Source organism: Lipotes vexillifer, unplaced genomic scaffold (assembly GCF_000442215.2).
Source record: "Lipotes vexillifer unplaced genomic scaffold, Lipotes_vexillifer_v1.1 scaffold422, whole genome shotgun sequence".
Taxonomy (NCBI): Eukaryota; Metazoa; Chordata; class Mammalia; order Artiodactyla; family Lipotidae; genus Lipotes; species Lipotes vexillifer.
Genome location: NW_006779087.1, coordinates 2,487,586 through 2,505,378, shown reverse-complemented (window position 1 = coordinate 2,505,378; position 17,793 = coordinate 2,487,586). Strand labels below are relative to the sequence as shown.

General features: G+C 49.3%; 1 protein-coding gene across 1 annotated transcript in view; it reads right to left on the bottom strand.

Moving 5' to 3' along the window:
- LOC103085409 (ankyrin repeat and FYVE domain-containing protein 1-like) overlaps positions 1 to 17,793 on the bottom strand; it is a 32,631-nt gene that overhangs the window by 9,380 nt on the left and 5,458 nt on the right. The window contains 5 exon segments of the mRNA XM_082930943.1: positions 1,748 to 2,312; positions 2,314 to 2,831; positions 2,834 to 2,983; positions 12,104 to 12,401; positions 12,662 to 12,673. Of these exon segments, the coding sequence (XP_082787069.1) occupies positions 1,748 to 2,312; positions 2,314 to 2,831; positions 2,834 to 2,983; positions 12,104 to 12,401; positions 12,662 to 12,673 (1,543 nt within the window).

Sequence of the window (17,793 nt, the reverse complement as noted above, 5' to 3'; positions counted from 1 at the left end):
TTGCTCACGCCAGGACAGACTTTCCCTCCTGGGATAATTTGATTTGTAGCTGGTGATCTCTCTCATTCAACAAAGAGCTCCCTGAGAGAGAAATGCTAGTTATTTGCCCTCCTCCGGTCCTAACCCTGTTTACACAAAAGTCGCCTTCAGTAAAGGCAACTTCAGCTGTTACTGTCCCGACACTTCCTACATTCAAGGAAGCACCCTGATAACCCCATTAGGTCTTTCTGGTGCTTTCTGACCCGTGTATCTTCAGGGAACCAGGCAGTCCAATTTGTTTAATGCTATGTGATCTGCTGCACCCACACCACATTTTATGGTCTTAATTCCATTTATTATAGACATTGTGATATGGCTCTGTTTTTCTGAAAAACAGGTCACCTCTTACTCTAGTTATATAGCCATCGGCCTTCTCCTAGCCGACAAGGGTGGGGACTTTTTACATCTCTTTTCTCGTAATGGATAATAGTGCCTCCTGGAATAAGAATCAAAAACCTTAATAATGTTCATAGCCTTTGACCCAGCAAGTTCCACTTCTAGCAGGTAACCCTAAGGAAAATGGCCAAAGATTTGCACAAAGGAAGGTTACAGAGGCACTCTTTATATGCAACAGGGAAGACCTCACTAGGGAACTCGGTACAATCTCTCCAAAGCAAACACGGGGGACATGGTTGGCCACAGAACATCAACAGGCCTGAACCAAATGTAGCAGTGAAGTGGAGAAATGGTGAACTCTCTGCTCACACAGCACTGACAGGGTCTGAGGCACACCATGTCCTGAGGGGCTTAGGGACAGGCCAGACCCTGCAACAGCCTCTTGCCTCTCTAGACTTGGGGACGTCTCCCAAGCAGAAGCCCTCCAGTTCCCTGGTCTCCCCGCTATCTCCAAGTCCTACCTGGGAAATTGTCTGGTTCGAGTATATCTCACAGGTTAAAGCCTAAAAGGATAGGTGGTCCATCCCTCCCAATCTGTAAGTGCCCCCCATACCCTGCCACACTATGACTTACCACTCAACTCTCTCTGCTCCTTGGAGAGTCAGAAGTGTCCTTTCCTAAGTTTTCATTAGGAGTTTCTCTCTGCTTTCTCTCTGCCAGGCCTGGTTTTAAATGAACATAGATAGCCCTTTTACCTCTCTCCTATAGCAGTAAGTTAATTCAGTGCATCATATTGTTTACTGGTCAGATTCTTTGGGTTGCAAGTAACAAAAACACACTCAAACAAATTTCAACCAAAACAAGAAAGAAGAAAGGGAGGAAGAGAGGGGACAAAGGAACAGGGGGAGGGAAGGAGGGAGAGACAGTAAAGGAAAGGAAAAAATGGAAAAGGAGAAAAAGAGAAAAAGCAGAAGAAGGGAGAAATCTAGGAATGCATGACTGCAGGTATAGCAGGATCCAGGAGTACAAAATATAACATTAGGGTCCTCTCGTGCTTTACCTTTATTCTTTGCTTTCTCAGTGTTGTCTTCATGCTCAAGCTGACTCTTCTCCCTCATGTAATAGCAAAGATGGCCATTAGCTGCTCTGAACTTACATCACCTTCCCAGCTAATGATTCCATCAGTGGTCACATGGGGTAGGGGATCAGAGGTGTGGGGCTGGGGGGAGGGGGTCATCTTTTTTGCTAGTTCCAGGAAATATCTCAGGAAAGGCTCTGAATAGCCTGGCTTGGGTAATGTGCTAAACCCTAAACTAATCACAGTGGCCAGAGGATCTTTGCACATTCGTATGATATACATATACATAAATACACATATTTATATTAATTTCTGAGCCTGCTTGGACAGCAAGGTGCAAAGGGGTCAACTTGGCAGCATCCTGGACTCTGGAATTCACATTAGCCTAGACACTGATCGGGAACAGCACACTTTCAATATCAGAGCTCTGAACTGCCACGTGAAGAAAATTCCGGCCCTTGCTATCCACCTGCTCAGCAGCCCCGGACTCTCGTTTCAGGATGGCCTCGGCCGCCTTGTTGTTCTTGTAGGTCATGGCACAGGCAAAGGGGGTCAGGCCCTGCCTGTGTCGGACATGCAGGCGGATGTCAGGGTGGGAAATCAGCAGCTGAATGGTGACGCCATGTTGGTTGCCGATGGCCACATGGACAGGCGCTCTTCCTTCTGCATCCTGTGCATTTACAGTGGCACCAAACTCCAGAAGACACCGTATCGTCTCTTCCAGCCCCCAGGAGGCTGCCAAATGCAAGGGGGTCTGCCCATCCCTGGCCTCTTCCTCTCCTTCTCCATCAGCACCACGTTGTCTGGGACTATTCACATCGCAGCCACTGCGAATAAGAAAGCAGGCGATGGACTCGTTTGTTTTCATCAGTGGCTCTGTGCAGCAGTGTCTGAAGGCACCCGCTAGGTCCTGGGCCCCAGCACGTGGCATCACAACCACGTCTGACCAGAGCGGATGCGATGTCCTCCAGATTATGTGCCAGCACGAGCCACAGTGGGGGGTTCCCCTTCTCATCTGGCACAGACGTGTCAGCTCCTCGGGTGCGTATGGCATCCACGACAAGGGGAAGCTGATTTCTGATGGCCAGCTGACGAGGCGTCTCCCCATCCTGAGTCCTGACGTTTATGTCCGCCTGGTGCTCCAGGAGAAAAAGCGCGCTCTTGCTGTCCTGCCGCTGCATGGCCATGTGCAGCAAGGTCTGCCCGTCTGACGTGGTGTCGTTGATGCAAGCCCCGGAGCCCAGCAGCTGGGCTGCGGTTGTGTGCATGCCAGTCCATAATGCCAGGCCCAGCACAGTTTGGTCCCGGGAATCCTTGAGGCTGAAGTCTGGAATAATTTGCAGGTTGTTGGTGGCAGGAAGAGCATTAGCTTTTTGTCCAGGATGACAGACACCACATCTGGATGATTATAGGCGATCGTCATGTGCAGTGGTGTCCGCAGGTAGACGCTGCTGTCCGCTAAGCTGGGCAAGGACGCAGGCTCCTTTGGTGAAGGCAGGGCCTCCTCTGTCTGTAGGTCCACCCTTGGTACTGGGGAGTGAGGTGGGCCTCATCTGAACTCCATGGACTAAGAATCAAAGGTGGTTCGCTGAAAACATGCTAGACAAAGAAGAAAGAAGGTCCTTTGCACTTGACTCGTCCTGTCTCAGCCTCCGTCAGTCCCCGTACATAGTCAAGCTCCCCAGTCTCTCCTGCATTTGGTTAGGAGTCAGCCTCACAGACTGGCAAGCTCATGCTCAATAGGCAGTCCAGGTCCTAAGCAGTCATCAGTCTCCTCCATGCAGCTCCTGACATCAGATCTGGGTCTACTCTTACAGCAAACAGCAACAGTGGCTAAGCAGGCAGATTCCTAGAGTTTGCCCCTGAGTCTGGTTTCACCCTGAGTGAAGCCCCTTCCCTTGCCTCTGAGGCAGAGATCACTGAGGCAGGCTCTGGACAGAGATGGGAACTCCAAGACCTTGTGGCTGTGCAGCTGGCACCCGGCTCACACTTCGCTTGCCAAGCCATGCCCTGACACAGGTCTGCACCTGCCCAGAGGAAGGGGGGCCTGCTCACAACTCATAAGGCTCTTTACGGACTAACAGCTGCCTGCCTGCAGCACAGGGACAGATAAGGGGAGACAGACTGCCCCAAGACTGATCCAGGAAGAATTTCAAGGCTTGGAGTTTAGACCTGGGTCACCTGGCTTGAGTAACAGAATGATTGCCTTACGAGGTATTTTTGTTGTTTCTGGGTGTGCTGTGCCTGGGGTACAAAGGCAGCCGACCTGCAGTTCTGCACTCCTCCATTCTGGCAGACGTCTTCCTGCCCGCTGGCTGCCAACATCACCAAACTCTGAGGGATTCTTCTCTGGGAACTGACACAAGAGGCCATGGGGAGCCACCTGGATGTACCTTGGTCTCATTTCTATCCCTTGGACTGCTTTCAGCTCCTTGGGGAATAAAGCAAAACAAAGGAACTTTGAACTGGATCCAAGTGGTCATTCTTGCCCAGCCTCAAACCCAGACCAAACTCCACTGTCAGCCAAGCTCATCAACAAGCTGTGTGGCTCCTGCCCAAATGTTGAAAACAAGCAAGTGAGGATTTCTGGAGGAGTTATGGGCACATACCAGGAAAGCCATTTATTACATTCTGAGCACATTACAAATGATTTACATACATTATCTCATCAAATTCCACAACAGACCCACGTCAATATCTTCTTTTTAAAAAGAGAAAACTGAGGTTGAACAATTTGCCCACGATTACAGAACTGCCAGCTAACTGAGGGACCCCATGCCGTCACTCTCCAAGTCTTTCCTTTGCTTTGGGGGAGTTCTATCAGGGCTTCCCACCCCATATACTGAGATGTGCCTCCCCCATAGCATCTGACTGTGGGGTAACCCTGTGAAGAATGGGCGAGGTGACCTGGCACCTCCAGAACATTCCCTGGGCTCCTACTCTCTGGTCCCAAAGGCAAGAAGTGCATGAGTCCCAGCTCCAGTGTTTCCCTCCTCTGAGAGGTCTCAGAGGAGCTGCTCACGTGGGCAGCAGGCTAAGGCTCCCATTCAGACATGGCTTCCTCGCCATGGGAGTTAAAAGATGAGGGTCATATCAGCTCTGAGGTTCTCTGACTCCCCAGGTAGGATTGTTTCTACTGTTGTGCTCCAGGTTCTGTAGAAAATTCTAGTTTTTGTACACTCAAAGCAAAATCTGAATGTCCTTAGAGGAGGTCTGGGTCCCTTTGGACTGGTGCCCCCTATCCTTCCCTTGGCTCCAGAAGAGCCCACTGAGTTATCTCACATAACAGATACCAGGATAGGATGGACCCCATGAGCAGTATAAGCTCCAGCTCAGTGGTGTCAGTGGTGGGGACTTCCCTGGTGGTCCAGTGGCTAAGACTGTGCTCCAATGCAGAGGGCCCAGGTTCGATCCCTAGTCAGGGAACTAGATCCCACATGCCGCAACTAAGAGTTCGCATGCCACAACTAAAGATCCGCATATCGCAACTAAAGATCCTACATGTAGCAATGAAGATCCCGCACGTGGCAATGAAGATCTCACACGTGGCAACAAACATCCCACGTGCCGCAACTAAGACCCAGTGCAGCCAAATAAATAAACACTAAAAAAAAAAACAGTGTCAGTGGTGGCCCAGGTTCTGTCATCCCTTTGCTCCACCTTGTCACTGTGTGGGCTTTGTTCTCAGATAGGATTTTAAGAGGCTGTCTTATTCTTGTATCTGTTTCATTCAAAGGAATGGAAAGCTTTCCCGCAGACCCCCAGTAAACACACTTCTTTGCCCATCACTGGCAAGGAGATCACCATACTGAGCTAATGGCCAAGGGACCAAAAATGCCAGGAGGTCAAATACCCTGACCACTACTGCCTTCAAATTCAGCACCTGGGGCTTCCCTGGTGGCACAGTGGTTAAGAATCCGCCTGTCAACACAGGGGACATGGGTTCAAGCCCTGGTCCGGGAAGATCCCACATGCCGCGGAGCAACTAAGCCCGTGCGCCACAACTACTGAGCCTGCGCTTTAGAACCCGCGAGCCACAACTACTGAGGCCCGCGTGCCTAGAGCCCGTGCTCCGCAACTAGACAAGCCCCGGCAACGAGAAGCCTGCGCACCGCAACAAAGATCCAATGCAGCCAAAAATAAATAAATTAAATTAACTAATTAAAAAAAAAATTCAGCACCTGTGGGCTCCTCAGGGTACTGAATGCCAGGACAGGATAACACATTACAGAGCCCATCAGGGTCCTAAGTCTGTCTCCAGCTCCCCACAGTGGGGTTTCTCCTTCTATTCGCGAGGCATCCTTGTTTTGTACCTGGTAAGTCACTTGGTAGTTTGGCAAGCCTGGTATAGTTTTCCGTAAACCTCGTGTAACAGCTGAACCCCATGATATCTTAAGTCTTGATAATTAGTAAGTGGAGCCAATTAGCTTTTCAAAGTTTAAGCTCATCCCTCGTTATGACAATATAATGCTGTCCCATCTTACTGCAGCCTGGAGGACTGTACTTATATCAAGGCACCGCCTCAGGTCTGTCTTTTCCTGGTAGTGTAAGATATAAAGGAGTTCATTCATGCTCCTCTGAGGTCCTGTTGAGAAAAATTATGTGATATAAATAAACTAGATAATCCACATCCCCAGTCATCTTTTCCATGGAGCGGATAAAGGGATCAGAGATGTCCTGGGGCATCCCTTCAAATTGATAAAATTCCATGAGTAAGTAAGAATGTGGATTTTTTTCCTCACCAACTATAGGTGTTTCTTAGTACCACTTCTCACCCAATACCACCAACTCCCTGTCTGGCAGTGGGTCCCATCTGCGAGAAGACCTGTACACATTCCCATGCGCTGGACTGTTTTTTCCCACTACTACATGGGGGGTGGGCTGAGGCTGTAGGTCTTGCTGATAATTAGCAGCTCTTTAAAGAGCTATAAATCCATGATTTTAAACAATAAAATCTATCTTAATCTGCTCTCAGCAAACATAACACACATTCCATTCGTGGAGAAAGAAAAGGTAGCTTAGGGCTTCCCCTTCAGTCTCTCCTCCTGGTCACTGACTGTTTAGAAATCCCCAAAATCAAAGCCCTCTGGATCTATGCAGATCCAGGTCAAACAAACCCAGGAGAGGGCAGAGGAGCAGTACTTGGCTCTGTGTGGCCTCTGCCCACTCTACCCACCACACCTGTGGGGAAGGACCACTCTGTACTTACATGCTGCCTTTGGAGAGTGCCAACTTTTTTTTTTTTTTTTTTGAGAGTGCCAACATTTTTTAAAGGCTGGATTTAAAATCAGACAGAGCCAAGATTCAACCCAGTTCTCACTCCACAACTGTTTTCACTTTGCCAAAATCCTATGCTGTTGATAGGTCTATCTACCTAGAAAGCCCAAGAGAGTCCACTGGAAATCTATCAGAGCCACAAAGAGAGCTCAGTAAGTTAATTGCTTTTAAAATAACTTTAACCACTTCAGACAATATAATGAAAAAAGTTACTATTTAAGGTACTTGCTAAAATGAGGGTGACTCCTTCTCTAGGCTATGTTTCTAGAAAGAATCAAAAGAAACTGGTAACAGTGGCTGCTTCTGGGGAGGAAAACTAGGTGACCAGGGATAGGAGTAGTTCACTGTACTTAAGAACTTTTTTTTTTTTTTTTTTTTTAAACTTTTATTTATTTATTTTGCGGTACGCGGGCCTCTCACTGTTGCGGCCTCTCCCGTTGCGGAGCACAGGCTTCTGGATGCAGTATGCTCAGCGGCCACGGCTCACGGGCCCAGCCGCCCCGCGGCATGTGGGATCTTCCCGGACCGGGGCACGAACCCGCGTCCCCTGCATCGGCAGGCGGACCCTCAACCACTGCACCACCAGGGAAGCCCCACTTATGAACTTTTGATCATTGTGCCATATGCACATTACCTATTGAAAATAAAGAAATAAGATTCCATGAGAATTAAGAAGCAGTGAGGCAAAAACTTCAGGACACTAAGGGGACATTAAAAATCAGGATATTAGACCTGCCAGAGTTATTCCTTCACCTCTCCTTTACTTTCAATCTGAAACAATATTATACAACACTCCAGTGCCATCATATATATTTCAACCTTCTGTAAGGAAATGTATTGTCTGTTCAAATATCTAAGAAGATAGGAAACTCCTCTCTTATTTTTTAGGGATAGATAACAGAGGTTTTGCAGTTACCTGGGGGAGAGTTTGCTCTGGTGGAGAATTTATTCTTATATTTTTGTCAGGCTGAGATACAGTTACCTTTGTTTCACAAGGTTCAATGTGCATATCTCTTTCTTTTTTTAAAAAAAAGTTATTAAAAAATAATATATCATCGGGCTTCTCTGGTGGCGCAGTGGTTGAGAGTCCGCCTGCCGATGCAGGGGACGTGGGTTCGTGCCCCCGTTCGGGAAGATCCCACATGCCGCAGAGCGGCTGGGCCTGTGAGCCATGGCCGCTGAGCCTGCGCGTCCGGAGCCTGTGCTCCGCAACGGGAGAGGCCACAGCAGTGAGAGGCCCGTGTACCGCAAAAAAAAAATAATTAATTAATTAATTAATAATATATCATCATGTTCAGCAGAAAGAGTTCTCATAGCAAAATCTTGCAAGCATGTAGATGTTCTTCACGATTATTAAGTTTCTCTTTTTTAAAAAGTACACACAGATCCTGGGTATCTTGAGTGCTTTTAAGAAGAAAATCATGTGTAATTTAAGTAGAAATGTCCTTAGTCATAATGCACCTATCCCACGTTTCCCAAGAGAGTAAACAATTATCCATTGTATGATATAAGGAGGCTTCAGTTATATAAAAGAAAAATGGGGGAATTACCTGGTGGCCCAGTGGTTAGCACTCCGTTCTTTCACTGATGTGGGGCTGGGTTCGATTCCTGGTTGGGGAACTAAGATCCCGCAAACCGTGCAGCGAGGCCAAAAAAAAAATTAATAGAAAAAAAACATGGACATGGGGTGCACATTTTTTCTTTTACCTCAGGCTCCACTATGGCTCAGCAGAGCACTGTTTTAAATTGTTCATATTTTGTTCATCATAGATATCTTTTGCACTAATTTTGATGTTTTTAAATATTACATTATATACTACCTGATTACTGAGTTTTTGGTGCCCCCTTCAATTTTAAACCCAAAGCACTTGCCTCGCTTTAGAGTCCTGGCTCTGCCCTGTCATAATCCTTTTTACATTTATCAACCTCCCTTCCTAGGTTAAGGGTGTCCTGAGAAGGACGGAGATTGTTTACTTTTGTGTCTCTGATCCTACTCAATACCTAGCACAGAGCTAAAGCATGGTGGGCTGACATGGTTTTGTTGAAGGTAGGAAGGGAAGGACAACAGCTAGTGATAACGACTGACATCCTAACATTTATTGAGCGCTTGTTGTATACCAGGCACTGGGTTAAACATTTTACTTATTTAATGTAACAACTCGACAGTAAAAATAATATTATACCTTTTTACGGATGAGGAAGTTGAGGCCCGCCGAGCAGAGTGAATTGTGATGCATGAGTGATTACGGCCGAACTTGGAACAGCTCTGCCTGGGCTCCTAAAACATTTCTCGCTTTGATGGTTTCTCTTCAGAGCGCGGGAATGAGATGAGAAAGAGGAAGGGGGAAATAGGGGGAGAAAAGAGGTAAACGGATGTAACAGAAGACCTGAACTATGCCATTTTCACATCAGTTATCTGCTCCACCTGCACAACCACCCCTAAGGCATCATTAGTCCTTACAGATAAGAAACAGACTAAAGAAGTTCAAGGGACGTGTTAGGTTCCTTCCGCTGGTCAGGCACCCGCAGAGGGTGCGGGAGGGGTACAGTCTGGGGTATGGTGGGTGGGCCTGCCCTCCCTCCTGACCTCCCTGGGGTGCTCGTGGCAGCTTCTCGGTCAAACTTTCCCTCCCAAGTGAAGCCAGCACCTCCTCCTGGTGGGCAGGTCTCCTTCATTCTGCCCCACCCGGAGGGGGGCATCCCCTCACCAGGGACCACAGGCATAAGGGAGAGACTCAATAAAGGCCAAGGCTGATGTCAATAGCCTCCCAGAGCTGTTCTTGTGTCACTTGCTTCCACCGATCTGCTCCCCACCACACTTCCTGCCTTACTGGGGGAAACCCCCTGAAGCACACGGCTGTGAAAAGCGAAACTTCGGAACACCCAAAAGCAGAAACTAAAATGGCCAAGAGATAAGAATAAGATTCTGAGAAAAGAAAAAAAAAAAGAAATTCACAGGACTTCTTGAGGAGTGGGGAATCCAAGCCTGTCCTGCAGAAGAGTTTAATGATGGAAAGTTTCAGTCATGAGTAGGCACAGATGATTTCCAGAGCGGAGTGGATGAAATGTATCTTTCACTGTATACCTTTTGCTAGTGCTTGAATTTTTTTTTAACCAGGTGCCTTTATAACATTTTCAATTAAAGAAAACTATTTTCTAGGTGGCCTGCCATGCAGTCATTCTGTGTGGCTCGCCTCCAGTCCTTCCTGCAAGGACAGAACAGCTCAGTCATGGGACTTCCCTGGTGGCGCAGTGGTTAAGAATCCGCCTGCCAATGCAGGGGACACGGGTTCGAGCCCTGGTCCAGGAAGATCCCACAGGCTGCGGAACAACTAAGCCCGTGAGCCACAATTGCTGAGCCCACGTGTTACAACTACTGAAGCCTGCGCGCCTAGAGCCCATGCTCCACAACAAAGACAAGCCACCTCAATGAGAAGCTCGTGCACCACAATCAAGAGTGGCCCCTGCTCACCACAACTAGAGAAAGCCTGTGCACAGCAACAAGGACCCAACGCAGCCAAAAGTTAATTAATTAATTATTTTTAAAAAGAACAGCTCAGTCAGTGTGGTCACACATCCTGTAGACTACATGCGGCTCCAAATCAGGCAGCTCATTGTTCTGAGGACTCAAAGTCATGTTTAAAATCAGAGTCAGGTAAAGTAAAACTGAATGAGTAATTTGCTTCCAGAATGTGGAATACACAACACAGACCAATGCTGCTTCCTTGGGCATCAGCCTCTCAGGGACTCCGGGATGGGGTTAGCAGTCATGACTCTGTCCTGGGGAAGAACTGAGGCTGTGAGTCCAGATGAGCCCATCACCCTCAGGTCAGGCTGGGTCCTGACTAAGGCTCAAGGGTCAGATCAGGATCAAGAGGAAGGGTGGTGCAAAGACTATAGGGTCAGAGGCGCACAGGAGTGTCGAGCCCCCGGAAAGAGAGAAATGAAGGGCAGCATCCCACAGTCTTCAACAGGAAATGCTCTTATTCTGAGAAAAATAGCTGTGGAATCAGGCAAGTGACAAGGGTGGCAGCTGGAGCAGTGGGAACGAGAATGAACCCTGAGGGTCTGTAAAGGAACCAAAACGGATGATCAAGGCAAACTCTGTAGAAAGTCTCTGTTTAGGAATTTAAACCCCAGACAGAGTCTCTAATGTGAAAGGAAGGGAGTTGGCGGGGAAGGGGGGGGCGGGGATTACTCAGCTGCTTGGTGTTAGGGGAGGAGATAGGTGACCAGGCTGAGAGTGAGTGGATGCCTCCATTTTCTACCCCTTTGGGAACGTCCATCTTTCACCTCCTTCCGGATCTAGTGTGGCTAGGCAAGATCTTCTCCATGCCCCGCTGGCCTCCTCTCTCCAGAATCCATCACTGGAATAACTCTGGCCTCCTTGTGAATAGCTCAATTCTACCCTGGGGTCCCAGATTAGAAAACAAGGTTACTTCTCTCCATCCAACTGTTAATCCCCAGTAGCTTCCCCTGCCCTTCCCAGTTGTCACAACTGCCTTCTTGCTCAGATCTACCCACCCACGGCCCTGCTCCCAGGTCTTACAGACTTAGAAACACAAACTCGTTTAAATAACAAAACAGAAGAAAAACAGAATTGGTGGTCGGACTTTCTACGCCAGAAAATTCCCAAATTATAGGCTATTTGGAGTGGTCCTTCTCAATTACTGAGACAAGGACCCAAAAGATTACATCACAGAACCTTAGAGCTGGATTGAACCGGTGAGCAGCCTGAGGGGGATGATTCAGAGCGTGGCTTTAGGAACTGAACTTACTTATTTGGATTCGGCCTCTACTCGTTCAGTGGTTCTCAAAGTTGAGCATGCACCAGAATCACCCGGAGGGCTTTTAAAGATAAAATTGCTGGGCCCCATCCCCAGAGTTTCGGATTATTTAGGTCTGGGGTGGGGCCCAAGAATCTTCATTTCTAACAAATTATCCGATGACGCTGACGCTGCTGGTCAAGGAACCACACTTTTGAGGAGCACTTGCTAGCTGTGTGATCAGCCGCCTCCCATGTATATTCCGGACAATAATCGTAGGTATTTGCTAGGGCTGGGATTTACCTGAGACCTGACACATGAAGGTTTTAGCATTGTTCGTGGCACACAGCAAATTCCCTGCTCTCACTGTTGGATGGAGGGGAGGAGCCATTTGCTAAGGACCACCCCGGCGATGAGAAGCAAACCTGGGACGGAGCCCAGGGGCGCCTCTCTGCCCGGCTCTGAGCGCTCCGGCAGCGAAGCCCCTGAGCCCGCGCGCCACACGCTGCGGTTCCATAAACAAGCTGCTTCCGCCGCCGGCGGCTCGGCTAATGCCTGTCGTCTTTGGGGTGGCTAGGACCCTCCAATCTTTACCGGCGCTGAGAACCTGGCCACGGAGACTGCCCCCCGGGGTTTGCTGAGATCCGGAGAAGCTGGAGCAGCCGGGCTCCCAGCAGCGGCGGCGGCGGGCTGGGTGCATAAGGCCGGGGGCGACCTCGGGGCAGCCGGGCGTTCCGCGGCGCGCTGCAGCGCTCGGGGGCGCGGCGGATGGCCGCCTGCACCTGGCCCGGGAGAGGCGGGGAGGACGCGCCCCAGCGGCAGTGCAGGGCCCGCCCCGGCCCCGCCCTCCAGGACTTCCCGTCGGGAAACTCGCGACCTGCACGGCCGCGCGGCTGTGGCTCTTCCTGGGCGCGACAGGTAAGCGGCAGAAGCAGCCCGCGACCCTCCCCCGGACTTGGAACCCAGAGCTCTCCTGCTTCTCGCGACTTCCCGCCAGTCGAGCTCGCTTCTGCCAAGTCCTTGCTCCCCACCTCCCCCCTCCGCCCACCTTCTACTCCTCCTGTTCTTCCTCGCCACCCCCCGACAGTAAAATATAGGGGCAGGACCGGGCTGGTCCGTGTGTCGTGGTGGCCTCTAGCTCCTCCCTCGGTAGGACCCCCTCTACCTTTGCGCCTTCCTGAAAGGACGAAAGAAAAGCTCAGGTCTCAGGGACCTGGAGGGGTAGGATGAGGAGGGACTAGACAGCGCACTCCCTCGGGACCCTGTGGCCTCTGCCCTTCACCCACCCATCCCCCCGCATCCCTTCTGTGCCCCATCTCCCCACGTTGGGCCACCCCCTGTTCTCTGCTAGAGAAAATCTTTCAGAGAGGTTTCCTCCTGCCGGTGCCACGCTGCTCCTGAGCAGAAGGGGCTAGCGGTGAGAAGCCTCCCGGTGGGCGTAGGGCGTCAGATGTTCTCCCTCTGGAGGCTTGGGCCTTTGGGGGGCGGGAGCTGTGTACACAGTATTGTGGGGAGGGAGTCTGATGGGTGTTCATGATTGTGACTGTCACCAACTTCCTGATTCCCTGTCACTTGTTCCAAACCCCAGGCTAACCGAAAGGAGAAATAGTTTGTTACTTGCCCCCAGAGCCAGTCATCCCAGACCCTGACCTCGGCAGCGGGTAGGACAGGGCTCTCCTGTGTGTATGGGGGTGGAGGAAGGGTGTCAATTTGTCAGCAAAGCGTAGAACAGACCCCACTATTAGCCAACCACCCATTGCAACATTCACAGGGAGGATTTTAATACTGCCCTCTCAGTGCACTGCCAGACCCACAAATGCGGTTTACAGACACTGCATGAAGTTAACAACTCTGGACACACCAAGGAACCTGGGGCTCATTTTGCCAGAGATGTGTGTGCACTACCCCCGCCTCATTCTCCTCTCCGATGATGAGCTGTGTCTCTGCCCATCACAGGAAGGGTGAAAAGGATTAGACAGGCAAATGCGTGTGATGAATCATACAAGCTAAGGTGAGGGGTTTGAAATATACTTTAGTTCAAATTATCCAGCAGAAGCCAGTATCATTGCAGGTGCTTCCCTAGCTCCTGTTTCTCAACAATGACATTCACTTTAGGCACCCAGAGGTAATGAGAGAAAACTACTTTCAGGGGCACCAGGGCAGTAAGCAGGGCAGGTCTGTCAAAGGAAACATGAAGGATACTGGGCTGCCTGAGATGGCCTCATCCTTGGTAATCACTAACCACAGTTAGCAGAACAGCTGATTCCTACCCACAGCAGAATGGAAGAACTCACACCTGAAAAGGGGAAGCCCTGAGGAATGTCAAATGCCCTCTGAGATCAAAAACATCTTAGTCCAAATTCAGTTGGGAGAAAACTGAACAGGAGATATGACCATGGGCTTAGCCCATGTAGCCATTGTCTAGAACAGAAATTAGGAATCAGAGGGGCAGCTCACCCTAGGGCAGAGGCAGTGGGTATAATGGAGGCAGAGAGCTGGCTCAGCTCTGTCACCAATTTAGCTGTCTAGCCTTGGCCAGATCACATAAACACTCCCTGGGTGGGAGCAAATGACAAGGAGTATATGAAAATGCTTTGGCAACGCTCCAAGCACCAGCCAAGTGCAAGGCAGCCCTTGGTGTCATGGTTAAGACAGTGGGCTTTGGAAAGACATGTGCTTGGGAGCAAATTCTGCCTCTGCCACTTCCTAGCTCTGTGACCTTGGTCAGGTCACTAAACCTCCCTGTGCTTCAGTTTCATTATGTGTAAAATGGAAAAGACAACTGTTTGTTGATATGGTAAGTAGTAATATTAAAAATGGCGGTGGTATTGTCCTGAACCTACTCTGGCTCCATGGATGTGTTCTGACATCTCCAGCCCTAGAAGTGAAGCTGAGGACCAAAGTGGCTTTCTATGTACCAGAGGGACCCGGTGACTGTGCCAAAGATTTGGGCGAACTTGGCTCCCCCTACATCCCTCTGCCCCTCTCAGGGAAGGCCCAAAATGTCCTTTCTTTTGATGGGAATGAGAGTGAGGGTTTGAATAAATGGGAGGTCAAGTGCAGGGCACTGCCTGTCACTGTGTTGAGCTCAAAGCTGTAATTGTGCTGTGTAAAAGGCTTGCCCAGTGAACAAGGATGGGCTCAGTCTGGGGAGAAAAAGGACTGTTACAAGACTCTTTTGTGGCACCTGAGAGCTCTGGGAGGTCAGGTTATTCTCCTGTGCCCTGTGCAACCTGGTCCTGAGCCCTAGGTAGAGATTTGAAGAAAGGAAGAAACCCAATCCTCACCCTCAGCTCTGCATACGGTAGAAAACAAAGAACAGACAGATCAGGGCAGTGGAATTAACAACCAAATACCTCAGGACAGAGAGATGCTGTAGGGATCAGAAAGCTGGGTGAACTGGTAGGGAAAAGCATACTAGAGGCAAAAGATTGGGGGCTAGGATTTAAGGATTGGGAAGAAGAAAGAAAACAGAATCTACGTGGCGCAACGTCTGGACTTGTTGGTTCTCCCTCCCCCATAAAAATCTAGTGAGGAAGTCCCACGTGGGCAAACATGGGCAGTGAAACTTGGAAACAAATACACCCAGATACTGAGGGCAGTAAGATGCACCTTAGTCTAAGAAGGCTCCTCGGAGGAGGGGAGTTTCAGGTAAGAATTTGAGAGAGAAAGGGAACATGGCTTGCTTAGCAAGAATATAAGGGAAACATGTTGAAGAGGAAAAGATAGACGGTGAGGGTGAGTAGCAAACAGGAAGCAGACTGCCCAGGCCATGTTTCTGCTACAACCAAATGGCACTAAAGGAATAGGAATATGGCTCTTCTGATTGTGAAAGGGAGAGAGAGGCCTGAGGCAGAGGAGGCTGGCAGGTGGCGTCTGCTGATTCTCCAGATATTGGGCGATAAGAGCACAGTCTCAGATGAAGGTTTTGAGAGTGGAGAGCAAGAGAAGGATCCGGGAGGCAGAGGATGAATCAGCAGGACTTGGGCGTGGGCATGGAGTGAACCTGTTGTTGAAAACTGTTTAGAAACTCAGTGCCTGGGAATAGAGCAGGGCCAAGAGTTGTTTCCAGGATCTCGACACTACTGGCAGCAGTGGGGAAATTGGGAAGGCTGGCTAGCTTAGTGGGCAGGCCACAGACACTGAGTTCAGGGTGTGGCACATCGAGTATCCAGTGGCCCTAGGCAGAAGTCCTACAGCCAGGAGCGCCCTGTGTGGTGAGGACAGAAGGGAAAACTTCGGTTCTGTCCTCACCATCACCTGCCCCCCAATCTGGAGACCAGCGCAAGCCTGCAGGAATACCCCTCCTGTTAAACTTCCCCATCCGTTCCCCTTCCTCTGACAATCAAAGGATGATAAGACTCAATCCAAGTTGTTTTTTTTGCCTTCTCTCAAACCCAGCCTGACTGTCACCAGGGTTCCTAGATAATTAGGGAATCCCAGCTCATGCCCACCTGGGGTCCTCCTTTATCCCTGGATTGCGAGGAGTCCCAAGGCTCAGTTTGAGATAGTTGCACATCCCTGCCTCACCTGGCAGGGCCTGGAGGTCCTCCAGTAACAAAAACCCGTGAGCTGTTGAACTTCCTGCTTGGTCACATATTATTATGATTTTCAGTGACTTTTACAAACTTGGAATAAATCAAGAAATATTTACTGAGCACCTACTATATGCCAAGCATATTCTAGGTGTACAGTGTGAGTAAAGTTGGGTTGGGTTTTTCAATGGAAAAATCTGTTTGGGTAACTAAAGCTTAAAATGTTATGCAAACAAAACATGAACCTGGCTGCATCTGCCAGGAGAGAAAACCTGACAGACTAGCTACTGAAATAACTTTCAGTGCATCTTTCTGGGAAAATAACCACGTACTGCAGCTTTAGTCTTGGGGGAAAGCTTTAGTCTTGGGGGAAAGCTGAAGTGTCTTCAAAGTGTTAATTATGGAGAAAAGTGAAAACCTCCCAGCATTCTGTAATTCAAAGGGTCAGAGGTGGGAGGAGGAGTTTGGAGCAGATGGTTTGCTACTTTGTTCACAGCATGAGAACAGAGGAAGTGAAATGCAGGCAGGGTTTGATGTCGAGAAAGTGCTGCCAGGGAAGAAACGGAGAATCATTTGTCCAAAACAGCCTTTTGGCTCCCTCCCCCCAACCAGTAGCTTGAAATTGACCTGTTGTCCCCTCACGCCCAGCGTGGTGTTAGCTCCTCCACACACATGCTCCAAGTGAAAGCGGCAACAATCATCACTTTTCAAAGAATAAACCTGTAATTGTACGGTAGTCTGACTAACCTGACCAAACATCCCTGTTGGTGGTGTGGCCACTGCTAACTTCCTGGCCCCCACGTCTGCAGGAGGTCAGCAGCTCCACTGATAAACAGAAAGAAACTTTGTTACAAAGAGGCCACCTGGCCAGCAAGAGCGTGTTCTGGGTAGCTAACAAAAGCCGAAACTTTACCTGGGACTTTGATGTGCGGCATCTTTAAAGCATTTGTAGTGCTAGGTGGGAGTTGGAGGAGGGCAAGCCCTGGCGGGTGGTGGGAGGAGGGGGAAAGGGAAGAGGGACGGGTAGAGGCTGGGGGGTTGTCTATGAGTGGAATTGGGAGGTTTTGGAAAATTGCGCCCCCCAGGCTCAGGAGAGCCAAACCTGGTCCCCAAACTCCCCAGGTGACCTCCAAGGGGGAGGTAAGAGGGTGGGAACAGAGCAGTGGCCTGGGAGTTGGGAGAGCTGTGAGCTGTGTGACACAAGAGAAGTCACCTGTCAAATGAGAGTACTGGACTCAGACAGAGCTAGTCTAAGTGCCACGCTGGTGTGTAACAACAGAACATCATGTAACTCACGTGCTTGTTGGCATAAGTGCATTCAAAACATCATTTAGTGAAGCCAGCCCTCACCGTTGTAGCTTTAAAGGGGTCATGTTAACCCCACTAGCCTCATCTCATTTAACAAGAGTTTATGGAATACCTGCTACATACGAACCTTGTGCTAGACTTTGCAAGTGATTAAAAAGGTGAAAATAACCCTTCCTCTCTGGTCCAGGAGTTAACAAAGGTGTGAGAGAGGACAGAATAGAAGTATAAACCCAGGCCCCACCCGTGAAAGTGCCGAGGCCTAACCACTGGACTGCCAGGGAATATCCTTAGAAAAGTTTTACACTTTAATCGCATAAGAGGTATGAATTCTACAAACTAACAAAAAACATCATTTGAGAATGTAATAATTTAAATTTCTTTTACCTATGTGAATTTTGAATAACAAATTTTTCATTTTAGTTTTTTTGTTTTGTTTTGTTTTTTTTTTTTTTTT